This window comes from Mustela lutreola, chromosome 16 (genome assembly GCF_030435805.1).
Source record: "Mustela lutreola isolate mMusLut2 chromosome 16, mMusLut2.pri, whole genome shotgun sequence".
In the NCBI taxonomy this organism is placed as follows: Eukaryota; Metazoa; Chordata; class Mammalia; order Carnivora; family Mustelidae; genus Mustela; species Mustela lutreola.
The window spans coordinates 58,643,981-58,661,603 of NC_081305.1; the positions used below are offsets into that span (position 1 = coordinate 58,643,981).

Consider the following 17,623-nt stretch of genomic DNA (forward strand, 5'->3'; position numbering starts at 1 on the left):
GAAAGAGGGTGAAGCTTCACCCCAAGCCCTAGTCCTCAGCCTGGCCTCGGTGGCGCCGCCGCACAAGGTCCAACGCCTTCCGGAGAGGACGGGGAAGCCGTCTCTAGGGTGAGGTCCACACCGCTCCAGAGCCAGGCGACCAGGTAACCCGGTGCGAGCCACGCCCCTGCCTGGGAACACTCCTGCCCACCCGAAAAGGAAATCGCGTCCAAATGTCCCAAACCCGGCTTTCGGGTAGCTCCAGCCATTCCCGGACCAAGCCAATCTCCGCCTTCATCCGAGCTCCTCTCAGCCCTGTGATGTATCCTCTTGGCCCAGATCCACCAGATTCAGACCTTAGCTAGCCTGGCCACCCTTCCACTTCCTAGACCTGGCTCCATCCCTGTGCGCTACACTTTAAAAAAACAAACAAACAAAAAACAGGAGGCGAATCTTCCTGGGATAATTGGTTCTTTAGTAGGAGGGGAGTATCTTCAGGGTGGCTGAACTTTGCAGCTTCAAGAAACAATTTCCCACTCTGCCATTTGTCTTCCACGCCCAATCCTCAATCTTCAGGAACTGGCAAGAGGCTATTTTAGAGTTTAGAGTTCTTTGAGGTAGAGCATTCATGTCAATGGGCTCTAGAACTCCTGGGGTTGCAAAATTTTACCGACTACACCCTCGAAGTCCCAAGAAGCCAGAGTTGCTTGGAGGTCGGCTCAGAATTCCAAGGGAGTTCCAAACTCTGTGTGCCCCACGACCATGTGGCGGGGCTGGAGCCCGGTGGCTAGGCCCAAAGCCAAAAGGTGAAGCCAGTAGCATCTTCATGGCTTGAAGGTGTATGCGATAATGTCACTACACCGCAGCAGGGCCTCAGCCTGCACACCTATGGGCGTCTGCAGCTGTGACACGTAGAAGTTGGCCACGTCCAGGTCAGTGGCTCCGAAGTGGGCAGTCACGTGCACGCCCTCGTGCAGTGTGAAACTCACCTGGTGACCCACCATGGCCAGCAGGCTGCGGAGGTAGCGTTCCCGGAGCGCTGCTCGTGCCTGCTGTTCCTGGGATTCCCGAGACTCTTGAACTCCTGCAGACCCTGGGGTTTCAGGACCCTCTGGCATCCGGGGGGCCCTGCGTCCATCTGGCGCAAAGCCTCGGCTCAGGCCATCTGGGCCCCGAGGGAGCCGGAGCACAGGCACAGGGATGGTCAGTGGAGTCTGCATTATCCTGGCAGATGGGTGAAGAAAGCAAGAAGCCATTACACAGGGAGTGGGCGACAGTGACAAGAGGCGTCTGTCTACCCCACCTCGGCTCAACTTGTCCAAAACCCAGTTCCGGATTCTCCTCCTCAACGCTGTCCCCTCCCTCTGCCAGTTACCGCCTCTCTAGGAGCTGCTACCACCATTCTCGAGGTTCATGAGAGCAGGAACTTTTGACTGCTTTGATCACTATTTTATTCCTACTCCCTGGCAATAAATATTTGCTGAAAGAACCAACTCCAGCCTCCTCTCATCTCTCACACACAGCCCATCCGATCTATAGGGAAATGCTCTCTCCCACATACACTCCCAATCACACGGGAGCCACCTTACGACGGCTTCCGGGGGCCAGCTCTGGAATGATATGAACATTACAATAACAAGTTACACAGGTCACCTGGCTGGCTCAGTCGGCAGAGGCTGGGATTCTTGATCATGGGGTTGTAGGTTCAAGGCCCACATTGGGTGTAGAGATTACTTAAAAATAAAATCTTAGGGGCGCCTGGGTGGCTCAGTTTGTTAAGCAACTGCCTTCGGCTCAGGTCATGATCCTGGGCTCCTGGGATTGAGTCCCACATTGGGCTCCCTGCTCAGCAGGAAGTCTGCTTCTCCTGCTGACCTCTCTTCTTGTGCTCTCCTTCTCTCTCTCTCAAATAAGTAAATAAAATAAAATCTTTAAAATTTTTTCTCTTAAAAAAATAAAACCTTCGAAGAAATAAAATAGACAAAAAATGATTGTTACAGATTATAACCCCCTAAAAAAACCAGAAATCATGAGTCCACTGAAGGAGGTAAAATCCAATGGATGCTGAAATTTGTAGATGAGTGCTGGGCAAGTGCCAGCATAGCCAAAGTCTTAAAGTACTTCCCCAGAAAATATTTATTTGTTGTAAAGAGTAAACAGTAAGTTTGTAACTGAGGAAACTGGTAGACACGACCTTAACTTAGACATCAAAGCCATCACGTGCAGTAGTGGGACAAATGGACCCCCTAGGCCTCCTGACGTGGCACCATTTCTGTGGTATTCCTACCAAAAATGGATTACCTAAATCTCATCGTGAGGAAACTCAAATTGAGGGACATTCTATAAAAAAGAGCCTGCTGGGCCCCTCGGTGGCTCAGTCATTAAGCATCTGCCTCTGGCTCAGGTCATGATCCTGGCGTTCTGGGATCGAGCCTTGCATCGGGCTCCCTGCTTAGTGCGCAGCCTGCTTCTCTCTCCGCCTCCTCCCCCGCTTGTGCTCCCTCTCTCTCTCTGACAAACAAAATCTTTGAAGTGCATTCTCTTTGCCCTTTAAAAAAAAAAAAAAATCAAGGTCATAAAAGGCAAAGAAAGCCTGAGGAGGAAAAATATATCTAACTGGCTCTTGAACAACTTGGGAGTTAGAGTTCCAGCCCCCTACATGGCTGAAAATCCAGGTATAACTCGAAATTCCCCAAGACCTAACTACTGGTAGCCTGCTGTTGACTGGAAGCCTTATTGATAGCATAAAGAGCTGATTAACACATATTTGGTACGTTGTACATATCACATGCTGTATTCTTACATCAAGGTAAGCTAGAGAAAAGCAAATTTTATTAAGAAAATCCTAAGGAAGAGAAAATACATTCACAGTATTTTACTGTATTTATGGAAAAAAATCTGTTGGACCGATGCAGTCCAAACCGGTATTGTTGTTTTTGTATTTTGAGTAACGCTCATCTCTCCACTGCCCACATCTTGGTCCAGCCGCTGTCGCTTCCTGCTTGGACGCATGAAGTCACCTCCTCCCTGAGCTCCTGGCTTCCACCTTCACTGTCTCCTTAACCCCGAGTCTATCCCCACCTGCACAGCCAAAGGGACCTGCTTAACACCTGACACCCACCATCGAACACCGGAGCCCGGTCACGCCTGTACTCTGCTGAGAGCCCGCCCCTGGCTTCTGCCTGGCAGAGTCAAAGCCAAAGTCCTCACCACAGCCCTCAGCAGCCCCACGAGCTCCAGACCCTGCCAGCATGCCATGTTCAAGTCCCACCCCCCTCCCTTCCGGCCCTCCTCAGCTTCCCTGTCTTCTGTCGCAAATGGCACTCTTCTGACATACGGTGTATTCACTGTTCTGCTTAATGGCCTTTGTACCCTGCTAGATGCCTGCCTCCCCCATGGGCAGAGGCCTTGCTGCTTGCCTTCTGCTGTACCCTCAGCTCCTGGAACCCTGTGGGGCAGGGACACAGACACCGGCCCTTTAAACATCACTCCTGCTTGAACATATGCAGTGGAGACTGAGCTCCCAGGCCAGCTTCCCTGGGGGACCTCAAGCCGGAGAGGCAGTTTCCTCTTCCCTTATATGGAGAAATGGCACCTAGAGCCCCTCAGCGTGTCATTAGGATGCGACAGGCTCCTACAAGACTGGGAGCCTGACTCAAGGTAGCTTCTCTATAAAGTTGAGTTACAATTGTTATTATTACTATTGCTGTGTGACTGGGTTAAGTTGCTTAACCAGTCTGTGCCTCAGTTTCCCCATCAGTGAAATACAGGTGGTAAGAAGACCAGCCCCACAGGGCTGGCCCGGGGACTAAAGGCACAATCACACAGTGTTTAGCACAGGCTTGGAACACATTAAGCACCACTATGATGGGGGCTGCATACAGGGAGATGCTGGTTCTGTGAGCAAGAGAGACGGGGAGAGAGGGACCCAGGTTTCAGGCAGCTAAAACCGTGGCTCAGTCCTCTCTAAAGTGATGACAGATTTTAGGTACCCGGTATCCCACCCCGGGCCACTCACGTAAGAGGGAGACTGAGATGATCCTTTTCCTCATTAGGCGATTCCTGTCTCTGCAGCTCACCCGCGGGCTCCTGGCAAGAAAGGATCCTGCAGAGGAATGGGCCACAGCAGTAGATGAGGGTTTCTCAACCTCAGAATCATTGATATTTGTGGCAGGGCCCTCTTTGTCCTGCTGTGGGGGGCTGTTAAGTGCAGAAGTGTGAGATTTTAGCAGCAGCCCTGGCCTCTGGCCACAAGACGCCTGTAGCATCCCCTACCCCAAGCCATGACTCCCAAAATTGTCTCCCACTGGTGAATGGTACGGTATAAGAATTACATCTCAATAAAGCCTTTTTTTTTTTTTTTAGGATTTTAATTTTGGGGGGACGCCTGAGTGGCTCAGTCGGTTAAATGTCACGATCCCAGAGTCCTGGGATAGAGCCCAGCATCAGGATCCTTGCTCAGCAGGGAGCCTGCTTCTCCCTCTGCCTGGACTCCCCCTGCTTGTGCACACGCTCCCTCGCTCTCTCTGTTCTGACAAATAAATAAATAAATAATCTTTAAAAAATAAGAGACGGGGCGCCTGGGTGGCTCAGTGGGTTGAGCCGCTGCCTTCGGCTCGGGTCAGGATCTCAGGGTCCTGGGATAGAGCCCCGCATCGGGCTCTCTGCTCGGCGGGGAGCCTGCTTCCTCCTCTCTCTGCCTGCCTCTCTGCCTGCTCATCATCTCTTTCTGTCAAATAAATGAATAAAAAATCTTTAAAAAATAAATAAATAAATAAAAATAAAAATAAAAAATAAGAGTTGCTTTTTTTTTTTAATAATCTTTACATGTAGTATGCAGCTCAAACTTATAACCCCAAATCAAGAGTTCCATGCTGTACTAAGCCAGCCAGGCTCCCCATAAAGCCTTTTATTTTAAGTTCTCCATATATTGGGGTGTCTGGCTGGCTCGGTCAATAGCAGGAAATTCTTGATCTCAGGGTCATAAATTCCGGCCCCAAACTAGGGGTAGAGGTTACATAAAATAAAATGAAATAGAATGGAATAATAAGATAAAATAGGTAAAGTGGTTGGATGCTTGGGTAGCTCAGCCGGTTAAGCCTCTGCCTTCTGAGCCTGGGTGGCTCAGCGGGTTGAGGCCTCTACGTTCGGCTCAGGTCACGATCCCAGGGTCCTGGGATCGAGCCCTGCATCAGGCTCTCTGTTCAGCGGGAAGCCTGCTTCCCCCTCTCTCTCTGATGCCTCTCTGCCTACTTGTGATCTCTGGCAAATAAATAAACAAAATCTTAAAAAAAAAAAAAAAAAAAAGTCCTCTGCCTTTGGCTCAGGTCATAATCTCAGGGTCCTGAGATCAAACTCCACATCAGGCCCTGCTCACTGGGGAGTCTGCTTCTCCCTCTCCTTCTGCTTCTCCCCTTGCTTGTGTTCTATCTCTCTCTCTCAGATAAATAAAAACCTTAAAAAAAAAAAAATAGGTAGGGTTCGGGGCGCCTTGGTGGCTCAGGCGCCACTTGGATTAAGCCTCCGCTTTCAGTTCAGGTCATGATCTCAGGGTCCTGGGATCGAGCTCTACATCAGGCTCTCTGCTCAGCGGGGAGCCTGCTTCTCCCTCTCTCTGCCTGCCTCTGCCTACTTGTGATCTCTATCCATCAAATAAATAAATAAAAATCTTTAAAAAAAAAAAAAAAAAGGTAGGGACACCTGGGTGGCTCAATTGGTTAAGCGTCTGCTTTCGGCCCGGGTCCTGATCCCAGGATCCTGGAATCAAGTCCCAGATTGGGCTCCCTGCTCTGCGGAGAGCCTGCTTCTCCCTCTGCCTCTCTTTCTCTCTGTCTCTCATGAATAAATAAAATCTTTTAAAAAATAGGTAAAGAGACAAAGGTTATGTATGCTTTACCCCAATAAAATTTTTTTTTTAAAAATTCAGTGTATATAATCAAAGAAATGATTTCTACAAAAAAAAAAAAAAAAAAAGGCGGTGGGGCAGGGCACCCGTGTGGCTCAGTCGGTTAAGTGACTGCCTTCAGCTCAGGGCATGATCCTGGAGTCCCAGGATCCAGTCTGCTTGGGGGTCCCTACTCAGCAGAGTCTGCTTCTCCCTTAATTTAAAAACAAAACAAACAAACAAAATAAACAACCAAAAAACTCTCCATACATGGCCCAATGTCCTTGGGAGGAACAAAATAAAAAACGTGTCTAGTAGAGAACCACTAGTGTAGACAAACAGGTGAGGGGTGGGGCGGATAAACACGGCTATTCAACTCCCGAACACACTCACAACCCCACAGACAACCAGGGAAATGCAAATTAAAGCTCCAATGCTAGAAGACCCTTCACTTCCCAGGTGGGGTAAGACGCAAGGCTGATGAGGCAAGGTGTCTGTGCAGCTGTGGAGAAGCACCTTCCGTCCCTTGGGACTAAGGGCGTAAATCAATGTCATGAGGGCCAGTTACGGTTTCTGTGAACACTGCAAAGGCTGCTGGTCCGTCAGCCCCCGGAAGAACCAGGGGAGGGGCCTTTGAACTGTCAACCTCTTTATGACTTTCACAGTCCTTCCACAAAATATTACTAGTCAAAGTAGTATTTTTTTCTAAGATGTTATTTAATTCTGGTCATCTTTAGACCCAACGTGAGGTTGGAACTCACAACCCCGAGATCAAGAATCCCAAAGCTCTATTGACTGAGCCAGCCAGGGGTGTCATCAAAGTAATTTTTAAATTCTAATTTCAAGAAGGAAGGGGCATACTGTAATGCTCCCATCTCTCTCGAAAAATGTTAGATTCTGGGGCGCCTGGGTGGCTCAGTTGTCGGTAAAGTGTCTGCCTTTGGCTCGGACCATAATTACTAGGGTCCTGGGCCTTGAGATGGAGCCCCTACTCAGTGGGGAGCCTGCTTCTCTCTCTCCCCTGCCACCCTCCCCACCCCTGCTTGTGCTCCGTCTCACTCTCGCTCTCTCAAATAAATAAATAAATTCTTTAAAAAAAAAAAAATTGAATTCCTGGGGCACCTTGCTGGGTCATTTGGTGGAATGTGCACAACTCTTGATCTCAGGGTGGTGGGTGGAGACTACTTAAAATAAAATTTAAAGAAATAGAAATAAGAATGTCAGATTCCCCCTCGGGAATGTGAATTTCCTCTCCCCAAACTTTCTGTGCCAACCCAGACCTTTCCTAGGGATGAGCTGCCAAGCCCTACCGATCACAGTGGTGGTCAGATGGGATCCTTACTGCAAGTTAGCAAATTTCCTCCGTAAAGGGCCCAACAGTAAATACTTCAGGTTTTGTGGCCCACAGGGTCTGTCACAACTACTCAACGCTGCCACAGTGGCAAGAAAGCAGCCATGGCCAGATACGCAAACAATGAACGTGGCCCTTCTTAAAACCTTACTTACCAGGAGGGACACTACAATTTGAATTCCATACAATTTCACGCACCCACACAGATTTCTTAAAATTTTCCAAGCACTTAGAAGTGTTAAGACTCGCTCTTAGCTGGTGGGCCAGACCAGACCAGGAGGCAGGCCACAGCTTACCCCACGCGCGGCAGAGAGGATGAAGGTGTGGATTCCGGGAGCCTGGTGGTTCTTAGCCCTCCCAGATTCACTAAGAAGGATCTGGGCTGGTGGAGTTTGGGGAGTAGGCAGCCTTCCGGCTCCGGTTCCTCATCTGTGAAATGAAGGAGGAAAGAAAAGAAAAAACTGACCTCCTAAGGTTTCCAGGAGAGGGGAGCATCTTTCAGGGTGATCAGGCAAAGGACATCCCACGGTGTCCTGGACCCCTCCTCACTTTCTCTTCCATCCATCAGTACAGCCCCTCAGCTCCACCTTTAAAGTCATACCCAGAACCCAGCAACTTTTCACCCTCTGCCCCACTCTGCTTCCCTCCAGTCTGGTCCCGTTCACACCTAGACTCTACCAGTCTCCTCCCCATCGGGCCCCCAGCTTCTACCTTCACTGTTCCCTGCGCGGACACAGCTATCAGAGAGATCCTGTTAGAACTAAGTCCCAACACACCCCTCCTAGCCTCAGAGCCCCCCCTAGGGCTCCTACCTCCCCCAAGAGCAAAAAGCCCAAGTCCTCCCAGTGGCTACAAGACCCCTCTGACCTCATATCCTGCCCCTCCACTCTTGCCTCAGTCCTCCAGTCCTTGCACGTATCAAGAACACTCTTGGGGTGCCTGGGTGGTTCACTGGGTTCAGTCTCTGCCTTCGGCTCAGGTCATGATCTCAGTGTCCTGGGATCAAGCCCCGTCGGGCTCCCTGCTCAGTGGGGAGCCTGATTCCCCCCCCCCACCTCTCTCTGCTTGCCTCTCTGCCTACTTGTGATCTCTCCCTCTTTGTCAAATAAATAAATAAAATCTTTAAAAAAAAACCAAAACACTCTTGCCTAGAACCCTCTTCCAGATGGGAGAGTTTTATACATTTCCTGATCTAGGACTCATCTTCCCCCGCTCACTGCACTCAGGTCGTTGCTCAAATGTCACCTTTATTAGGGGGGGGACAGTAGCCCCTTCACCCCGCATTCTCCTATCCGCACAGTACTATCCCCTCCTAACAATATGCACGCACTTGTTTACCTGCGTACTGTCCCGTCTGCCACAGGACACGTGACTTTGAAAGGCCATGTCTGGTGATTTCACAACCCCATCCCAGCCCCACCCCTGAGCCAGGCAAACAGGGTGAGCTCAGTCAATCTTTGTTGAAGGAAAGAAAAGATTCAGCCGTCCACGTTATCCAAGTGCCTGCTCAGTGCCCAGCCCACCTGACTTGTCTTTAGAGGATGCTGAGCCGGAGTGGGCAGGGCTGGAAGGAAGGAGGCTGGGGGCGAGAGAGCAAGCTGGCCAGGAAGTCTGTTGCATTTGAGCACAGACCCAAATGGTATAATGGACGGAGTCACGTAGAGATCTGGGTGGAAAGGTGTTCCTGTCAGTGGGAACAGCAAATGCAAGCCCTTGGCAGGGAGGCCAATGTGGAGGAGGCAGGAGGCGGGAGCAGGGGTGGATTGTGCAGTTCCGGAAGGGCCTTGAAGACTACATGAGGCTGGCTCTCTACTCTGAGTGAGGAGGGACAGAAAGGACGGGACTTGGATTTTCACATGATCCCTCTGCCTGCTGCACGGGGACAGTGGATTGTGAGGGACACCGAGGGAGAAGCAGGGAAGGGAGCCTGGTGAGGAAGCCAGTGCAGTGGCCCACGTAGGCAGAGGATGACGGTGCCTGGGACAGGTTGAGGGCCATGCAGGTGGGGAAAAGTGGTCAGATAAGAATTTATTTTGAGGGGCACCTGGGTGGCTCAGTGGGTTAAAGCCTCTGCCTTCGGCTCAGGTCATGATCCAGGCTCTCTGCTCAGCAGGGAGCCTGCTTCCTCCTCTCTCTCTCTCTCTCTGCCTACTTGTAATCTCTGCCTGTCAAATGAATAAATAAAATCTTAAAAAAAAAAAAAAAGAATTTATTTTGAAGGTTGAGAGCCCGTTCACTACTTGCTATTAGACTGAGGGGTGGACCAGGACAGACTCTCAGTGTTTTCCCTGATGGGGAAGACCACAGTAAATGGGATTTATGGGATATATACATTTTCTTCTTTTTTTGAGTTTTTGCTTTAATCCCAGTTAGTTAATACACACTGTGATATTAGTTTCAGGTGTACAATATACGTTTTCTTTATTTGACTACTACCACTGCGAATGGGACTCAAGGATATACACATTTTTTAACTTATCTGACCACTGCAGTCCAAACTTGGTCAACAATCATCAGCCCCCAGGGCTCTCCTGCAATTTAGGTTAACACTTGAGTGATTTAAAAGAAACGCCCTACTCTCTAGGGCTGGTACTACAGAAAGGATCGTTAGGAATTAATCAAGTGGCCACAAATGATGTTAAATCCCTGGATAAAACAAAAATGCAAGAGTGAACCAGCGTACAGACCTGCTTTCTCCATTAAGGGAGAATAAATGGAGATTTGGTTAGCCCGTGGGATCCCCATTTTCCAGAGGAGGAAACTGGGACTGGGAAATGAGAATCATTTACTGGGAGTGAGCTGGCTGAGGGGCAGGGAAAGGGACCAAACCCAGGTTGGTCTGACAAGGGATCAGGCCACGTCCTCAGACAGCACTGAAGGGCCACCGGAGGTTTCAGAACCAAGGTGTGATCCGGTAAGAAATTGGTTTAGGAAAGGTCCGCAGGGCGTGTTCAAGAAGGCAAAAGCAGGCACTATCCATGCTCGCTGGTGATCAGGCTCCAGAATCCCTAATCTTTTCAGTTTCCAAGCCAAGGATTTCCCCCAGAAGATTTCAGAAAAATGTCCAAACCCATCCCCCATGACTTGAAAAACGATTTGCATAGCTAAGACTCCAGAGCCCATCACTTGGGTCGTGGGCGAGGGCAGCAGATTCGCAAACCTCCCTTCCAGGGGCCTCGGGGCTGACTTCCAAGGAAAAGGCAATGGATCCGTTCAGTGGAAGCTTCGCTAACTCTTCCGTTACCAGGGCAGGAAACGAGCTGGTTTAACAGGTTCACGGCGAAGACCCCCGACCCCGGCGAATGAACCAAGGGGCTGACGAGTCCACACAACCAGCCCCCATCCCCAGCTCCCGCACGGAGTCCCTCCCCTCCCCTCTGCCCCCTGCGCAGGTCAGCTCCCTTTCAATTCCGCCCTGGCCACCCACCGCCAGCCCTTTCTTATACTAAGTAGGTCCTCCCGGCCCCCGGGCGTCCATTCCCCACTCTGCCCGCGCCGGGTGTCCTCCCAGCTCAGATCGGGCCGGCGATTCCGTCCCACCACCGCGGGGCGTCAGGATTGCAGCCGCGGTCACTGCCCTGACCGTTGTCTTATCCTCTTCCCGGGAGAGGCGGGCCGGGGGCGGGGGAGGGCACTGCGCGCTGCCCCGGCTCCTCGCCCCGCCGACCCGAGCGCGGGAACGTGCCCGGATCGGAGTACGGGTGCCGGAGCTCCGGGCGGGGTGGAGGGACCGGAAGGTCCTCCACGGCCGGTGTGGCAGGCGCGGACCTGCCCCTTTCCCGCCACTCCCGGTTCCGCACGCGGACGGGAGCTCCCGCCCCGCCACCGACACCCCGCACTCACCCAGGTCCGCGGCGACTGGCGCTCGCACTTCCGCCGGCGCCCCGGCTGCAGAGGCCCGGGCGGGCCGAGAGCCGCCCAGCCTGGGTTCCGCCCGCGCCTCCGCCCCAGCCCCAAGCCCCACGTGGTGGCGGGCGGGCTCTCGCGCTCGGAAGCGGGCGCTGCCCGGCGTCCCACTCCGCGGCGGCCTGGCCCCGCGCTGCCCTCGGAGCCGCCCGCCGGCGAGGTGGGGCCTGTCTGGGATGCCCGCTTCACGGAAGAAGAAACCGAGGTGCAGAGAAGATTTCCTCCCGGCTGAGTTAAGCGCGGCGCTTGGTGTTTGCCCCCCCCCACACACACACACGTGCACACTCCTACCCTCACCTGCCCTCCAGACCCCAGGCCCCCTTTCCTTGAAACCCCGCGCAGCCACACGGCGGGAAGGAGGCTTGGGGAGAGCTGCTGCTGGGATGGACCCAAGGGGTGGTGGTTCTGTCCGGCACACCTCCCTGCAGCACCCCCGTTTTACAAAGGAGGAAACGAGCCTTGAAGGATGGAATGTCTGGCCTGAAGGGCTTGGGAGCCTCGTTCATCTGGGTTTAGACAGAATTCCCTTCTGCCACACTTTTTCAGTAAGGTGGAGGCTTTGTGGACCTCTCCACCCCACCAGATGCCCTGGCACACAGGCCCTCTGCCATACCTATTGAAAGACTGTGCCAGATGCTCTGGTGGCTTAGTCGGTTAAGAGTCTGCCTTGGGCTCAGGTCAGGATCCCAGAGTCCTGGGATCGAGTCCCATGTGCGGCTTTCTGCTCAGTGGGAGTCAGCTTCTCCCTCTCTTTCTGGCTCTCTTGTTCTCTCAAATAAATGTCTTTTTTAAAAGGGGGACGGGGAGAAACTGCAAAGCAGGAGCTCAATACAAATTTAACTGAACTATGCAGAAGCAGGGCCCTGTGAACAAGGCTGATTTGGCTCCTGCCTGCTTAGAACCTATATTCTAGAAGGGCCGGTAGGGGCAGATACAGGGTCTCCAGGAGCAAATACATCAACAAGATCCTTCAGGGCTTGTGATGAGTGATACAGAAGGAATAAAATAAGGGTCATGTTGGCTGTGAAGAAGCACCCTGAGGTATCAGACAGGGAAGCCGAGGGCCAGGGAAGAAGCGAGGACAGATGGAGGTCATGGTCCTGAGGCCTGCAGCAGGGTGGGGCTACATTAGATACAGTGGTCAGGGAGGTCCTCTGCTCTCTGGAGGACAATTGAGCTCAGCCCTGAATAACAATATGAGGAACCTTCTGGCCTGGAGCAGTACTCTGGGGAGATTAGCATGTGAAATTCACTCTGAGCTGGGCCAGGGAGCCAGCGAGGACGGACCCTGGCCCTGACCTCAGGGGGCTTGTGTGGGGTGGGGGTGGAGAGGAAGGGAGGACAGTCGACAGGTCTAGTTCTGATGTGGCCGGTGCCAGGAAGAAGAAGAAACTCGTCAGGGTTGGAGGGTGGGGCTGGGTGTCGATGCCACTTCAAACAGTGATCAGAGTGAGCTGCTTTGTGGAGGGAAGTTCAAGGAGGCCTGAGGGGGGCCGCGGAGGTGGTGGTGGTGGTGGGGGGGGGGTGAGACAGTTGCCTGTTTGGTTTGAATGGTGATTCCAGAGCAGAGATCTATAGGGTCACAACCTTCCTCGCCTTAAACCACTCAAGGCTCTGGTCTCAGGAAAACCAAGACCTTAAAGTGATCAGAAGACCCTCTTGAGTCTGACCTCATTTTCTCAGAAAACTCAAATCACCCACGCCTCTCCCCACGCCCAACCCCCTCCCTTGTTATTCTAGAACGCACACTGCCGCTCTAGGTTCCACCAGGCTCTGCTCTGGAGAGAACGGACCCTCCCGACCCCACCCCAGCAACCCCGTCCCTTTGCAGCCCCTCCTAGCTTTATTTTGCCCCACTGCACTTGTCATCCTGGGAGGCACTTAGGTTTTGCAGTCACCTTGTTGAGAATCTGTCTCCCCGACAAAGAAACTGCCTGAGGCCGGGGATTATTACTTTCTGTCTTGTTCCCTGCGATATCCTCCGTGCTTAGAACAGAACCCAGTGCACAGTAAATGCTCAATAAATGTTGGCCCACAGAATTTTTATTGTAATGCATTTAATGAAACCGTCCCGATTACTCATAGGCGCCTAGCGAAAAACGTGGCCCCTACTATTTTTCTCTCTCGGGGGTGGGTGTGGGCACCCTCTGCCTCAGTTACACCGGCCCCAAGGCCGGGTCAGGAATAGCTGTTTGCGCGTGTACTCGTGTGGCCTCGGCGTAATTAAGGTTTGGTCCCTAAGAAAATGCAGTAGGCTCTGCTTTGATCGAGTTTGCCTGCGGCCCGGGGCCCCTGTGGGGGCCGCCCTGTACTCTCCCGTCAGGCCCCGCCCCGGTGGGCGGAGCCACGGGCCGGGCCAGCACGTGTAAGAGTTCGCGGCCGGTCTCCGCAGTCACTCACCTGAGCGCCTCGGACGGAGCGCGCACGGCCCGCGCGTCCTCCGCCCGCCAGCCCGCAGCCCGCCGCCCGCCAGCCCGCCCGGCCCTCGACCCATGTCCCGCCGCAAGGCCGGCTGCACGCCCCGCCGAGTAGATCCCGCGCCCGCCTCCAACACAGACGACGAGATGGAGATGCCGGACCTCGTCATCGAAGTGAAGCCCGAGCCAGACGCGCGGCCCCTACAGGCCCCGGGGCTGGGGCCCTTTTCCCCGAAGGAAGTGCCTGCGTCGGGGCGGTTCGAGGGCGAACCCCGCCACTCCCCCGGCCCCGCGCCCGCCGGGAGCCCTCTTCACTCCCTGGGCGCTCGGAACCAGTGGGCGCTGTGGACGCCACTGAGCCTCAGCCCTCGTGGTGAGCGCCCCCTACCCCTGCCCCGCCTCTCTCCCCCTTCCCTCCGGGGGTTGGGGGGTGGGGGGTGGGACGCCCTCCCTCGGGCCCCAACCCCCGACCCCTTGACCCTGCCTCATTTGTGTTGCGTGCTCCCGGCCTCCAGCCCCCATTCTGACCTTCGGGTTTTCCCTCTCCCTCGGAACCCCCAGGCCCCATCGTGGCCCCACCCCACGCTTACCACCCGCTTCCTCCCAGCAGACCGCCAGCCCTGGACCGACAAACACCCGGATCTGTTGACCTGCGGCCGTTGCCTGCAGACCTTTCCGTTGGAGGCCATCACTGCTTTCATGGACCACAAGAAGGTGGACTGTCAGCTTTTCAAAGAGCCCAGCCCCTGCCAGGGTTCAGGTGAGTCAAGAGGAGATGCAGTCCCCCTCTCAAGTTCAAGGGCCCGGCTTCCTGTGGGAGCAGGGGCTGAGCTGGACAGGCGGGGCAGTGAGCACTACTTCCCCTTTCTCGCTCCCCATCGGGTGTAGCCTAGGCGTGGCCAGGGCCTGCCCTGTCCTAGGGCTGGGACTTGGGGGGGGGGGTGGCAGGGGCTGGGCCTGTAGGAGGGCCGCCCACAGGGTGTGGCCAGCCCCTGAAGACTGGTCTGGGGATTTGCCACACACACACACACACACACACACACACACACCCCATCTGGTTTCACTTCTCCTTCCCCTTGGCCAGAAATAACTGGCCAGGTGGCTGGACCCTTGTGGCAGTAGGGGGACCTCTGGGGAGGGCAGCAACCTGGGGGAGGGGAAGCTGAGGCCAGCTGGAAGCCTGGCATGGCCACCCCATCCCACCTCTTGATAACTTTGGATTCCAGGCGCTGGTGCGCTTGCTCAGAGACAGGGAAGGGGCCTCTGGCTTCCCTCTCAGATGGAATCTCCCAGCCCTGCACACTGGGAAGCCCCTGGTTTGGGCCAGGTCCTGGGTGTCTGGACACCTGGGTTCCTTCTCTTGGTAGGGAACCAAAGCCCTTGACCTGATACTAGACTCATGGTTAGCTTCTGGTCATCAGAGGCTAAGGCGCCTCTGAACCTGCACATTTCCACCCCCTGGCCCATGTGGTCTAGGATATTTGATAGATGGAATTATATTCAGGCTCAGGCTGTGGGCTGGAAGGTCCTGTAGTAGCGGAGGAAAAGGAGGGACTGTGAATTAGCTGTAGACTTGAAGCATCTGGTGGTCTGGTGGCCCACGGAGGGGCCTTGGTGGAATCACTGAACACCCCAGGTACTTGGACTTGGAGCAGTGTGGGCGCACCTCAGCCCCGTGGCTCAGCTCATGTTTACTGAGGACTGAAATGGACCGGAACTCTCAGTTCTTCTCCATTTGAGGTCACAACAACCCTAAAAGGGAGAGGATCCCCAGGATCCCCATATTCTGATGAGTAAGAAAACTGAAGGCCAGAGAGAAGGGTTTCTCTCCCAAGGTCACTCAGCTAGGGAGTCGGAGAACCAGCTGGAAGTCAGGCCGGGCTGGCACTCTGCAGCTGCCTTCTGAGCTCCTGACCCTGGCTGGTGGTGCTTCAGGAAAGCTGCCCCCATCCCAGACGGTCTAGAATTTGGAAACTCAAGGCAGACACTTTACTGGTAGTACCTGGAGAGTCTAGAGAAAACATCGAATTTGGAGGGTTCTTTCTTTCGGGTGCATGTGGAGGGTGGGGAACCTCACTGCCCCACCCCGTCGTCTAGGTGGCTGCTTTGCCTTCTCCCCACTTACGCCTTGGCCCCGTCTTCTGCATAAGGCAGGGAATAGGAGACCACCCGTGGAATCCATGAACTTGGAGCCTGGTGCAGAAACCCACTCAGTAATCATCCCAGCAGTCTTTTTTGAAAATCTGTCTCCCCAGGTTTCTGCATTGAAACCCCAGCTCCGCCCTTCTAAGCTTGTGGCCTCAGAGAAGTGTGTCTGCCTCAGTTCTCCCATCTGGAAGACAGAGGTCTTGTTTCTTGTCTAGGTGGGAAGTTGAGTGGTGGGCCATGCCCACCCCCAGCACCCAGAATTCCAGGTCTCTAGTAAGGCCTTCATGACCCTCTCCCCCATAGAAAATAGCACTCCTCCCATCCCTCGCTCTGCTTTCCCTTTTCTTCTGGAAGATTCTCAGACACAGAATCCCCAGGTCATCGTCATCCACTCCACAGATTTTCCTTGTCTGGCTGCCCACGTCTGCCCCTCAGCTTCTGAGGATAGGGAGTTTGTCTCCTGTGGTGCCTTCTCAGCCCGACACAGGGCCTTTCCTGCGGAAAGGTGCCGACTGGCAGGTGTGAGTGGTGCTCCCAGCTTTCCTCCCTCTCCCTAACACTGGCCCTTCTCTCTCTGCAGAGCGCAAGGACCCCAAGGCCTTGAGCTGCTTCCGCTGTGGGAGACAGTTCACAGGGGCCTGGAAGCTGCTGCGCCACGCCCAGTGGGACCACGGACTGTCCATCTACCAGACGGAGCCCGAGGCTCCCGAGGCCCCGCTGCTGGGCCTGGCGGAGGTGGCCGCCGCCGTGTCGGCGGTCGTGGGGCCCGAAGTGGGGGCCCAGAGCCCGCGGGGGAGCGTCCTCCCCCGGCGGAGCCCCACCTGTCCTGTGTGCGCCAAGACCCTCAGCTCCTTCAGTAACCTCAAGGTGCACATGCGCTCGCATACTGGAGAGCGGCCATACGCCTGCGACCAGTGTCCCTACACCTGCACCCAGAGCAGCAAGCTCAACCGCCACAAGAAGACACACCGGCAGCTGCTGCCCCAGAGCCCCTGCAGGGCCGCTGCTGGCGGGGAGCAGGCCTCCACTGCTGCCCCTCCGGAGCCAGCTGCGCACGCCGCTGCCCCGGCCAGCACCCTCCCGTGCAGCAGCGGGGAAGGTGCCGGGGCTGCAGCCACTGCAGGCGTCCAGGAGCCCGGGGCCCCTGGTGGCGGGGCCAGTTGGGGGCCTGCCCCCAAGGAACAGAGAACCGAGCCAGCCAAGAGCCAGCTGTCCCCCAAGAAGATGCCCAAGCCACTGGGCAAGAGCCGAGGGCCCGGGGGCAGCTGCGAGTTCTGCGGGAAGCACTTCAGCAACAGCAGCAACCTGACGGTGCACAGGCGCTCGCACACCGGCGAGCGGCCCTATGCCTGCGAGCTCTGCTCCTATGCCTGTGCGCAGAGCAGCAAGCTGAACCGCCACCGCCGCATGCACGGCCCTGGACCCGGCAGCACCCGCTTCGAGTGTCCCCACTGCTGCGTGCCCTTCGGCCTGCGCGCCACCCTGGACAAACATCTGCGCCAGAAGCACCCCGGGGTGGGCGGAGAGGCCTGAGATGTCAGAGTGCCCTCCATGCTGCTCTCGGGACCACCGAGACCATCGCTGGGTGCCCTCCCTGGCCTTCCTCTGCTGCAAGTAAATTCTCCCTCCTGGTTACACATGTGTTTGGACTCTGGCTTTCTTGGGGTGTCTGAGGTGGGGCGGGTGGCTTCCCTCCTTGGGGTGGACGGCTGGACAGACCGGTTTGGAGAGGGGGAGGGGAAAGGCCAGCCCCCAGGGCCCCGGGCACAGCAGGACTGGCACAGAAAGCCGTGCTCCCGGTTCCCAGTGTGGGCGAGGCCAGGGCCGAGGCGAGGGTGGGGAGAAGCCTGGACCTGTCACCAGAGGCCTCTGGGCAAAGTCCCGGCCCAGCCTCTACATGCTGGGTGCTGGGCCCTTCCTGGCTAAGCCCGGAGTGGG

General features: G+C 55.0%; 2 protein-coding genes across 5 annotated transcripts; one reads left to right on the forward strand and one right to left on the reverse strand.

Moving 5' to 3' along the window:
* Window positions 1-433: 433 nt before the first annotated feature.
* On the reverse strand, window positions 434-14,343 carry GEMIN7 (gem nuclear organelle associated protein 7). 3 transcript variants are annotated; one of them, XM_059152220.1, is made up of 4 exons: window positions 14,209-14,343; window positions 7,511-7,643; window positions 3,998-4,084; window positions 434-1,203 (listed from the first exon to the last, which is right to left on the reverse strand). In XM_059152220.1, exon 4 carries the CDS (start codon window positions 1,197-1,199, stop codon window positions 804-806), a length of 396 nt encoding a protein of 131 aa, XP_059008203.1. In that variant the 5' UTR covers window positions 1,200-1,203; window positions 3,998-4,084; window positions 7,511-7,643; window positions 14,209-14,343; the 3' UTR covers window positions 434-803. The 3 variants fall into 3 exon arrangements, with proteins under 3 accessions (XP_059008203.1, XP_059008201.1, XP_059008202.1); XM_059152218.1 differs by lacking the exon at window positions 14,209-14,343 and adding an exon at window positions 11,058-11,191; XM_059152219.1 differs by lacking the exons at window positions 3,998-4,084; window positions 14,209-14,343 and adding an exon at window positions 11,058-11,191.
* Window positions 13,534-17,320, forward strand: ZNF296 (zinc finger protein 296). Of its 2 annotated transcripts, none has more exons than XM_059152205.1 (3): window positions 13,534-13,910; window positions 14,145-14,297; window positions 16,266-17,320. In XM_059152205.1, exons 1-3 carry the CDS (start codon window positions 13,613-13,615, stop codon window positions 17,216-17,218), a joined length of 1,404 nt encoding a protein of 467 aa, XP_059008188.1. In that variant the 5' UTR covers window positions 13,534-13,612; the 3' UTR covers window positions 17,219-17,320. The 2 variants fall into 2 exon arrangements, with proteins under 2 accessions (XP_059008188.1, XP_059008189.1); XM_059152206.1 differs by having other exon boundaries at window positions 14,148-14,297.
* Window positions 17,321-17,623: the final 303 nt, after the last annotated feature.

Excerpts from the sequence above, each read along its gene's own strand:
- GEMIN7 (XM_059152220.1), bottom strand. The coding sequence starts at position 1,199 with ATGCAGACTCCACTGACCATCCCTGTGCCTGTGCTCCGGCTCCCTCGG.
- ZNF296 (XM_059152205.1), top strand. The coding sequence starts at position 13,613 with ATGTCCCGCCGCAAGGCCGGCTGCACGCCCCGCCGAGTAGATCCCGCG. Across the intron at positions 13,911-14,144 it reads ACTGAGCCTCAGCCCTCGTG|CAGACCGCCAGCCCTGGACC; the intron begins GTGAGCGCCCCC and ends GCTTCCTCCCAG. Across the intron at positions 14,298-16,265 it reads CAGCCCCTGCCAGGGTTCAG|AGCGCAAGGACCCCAAGGCC; the intron begins GTGAGTCAAGAG and ends CTCTCTCTGCAG.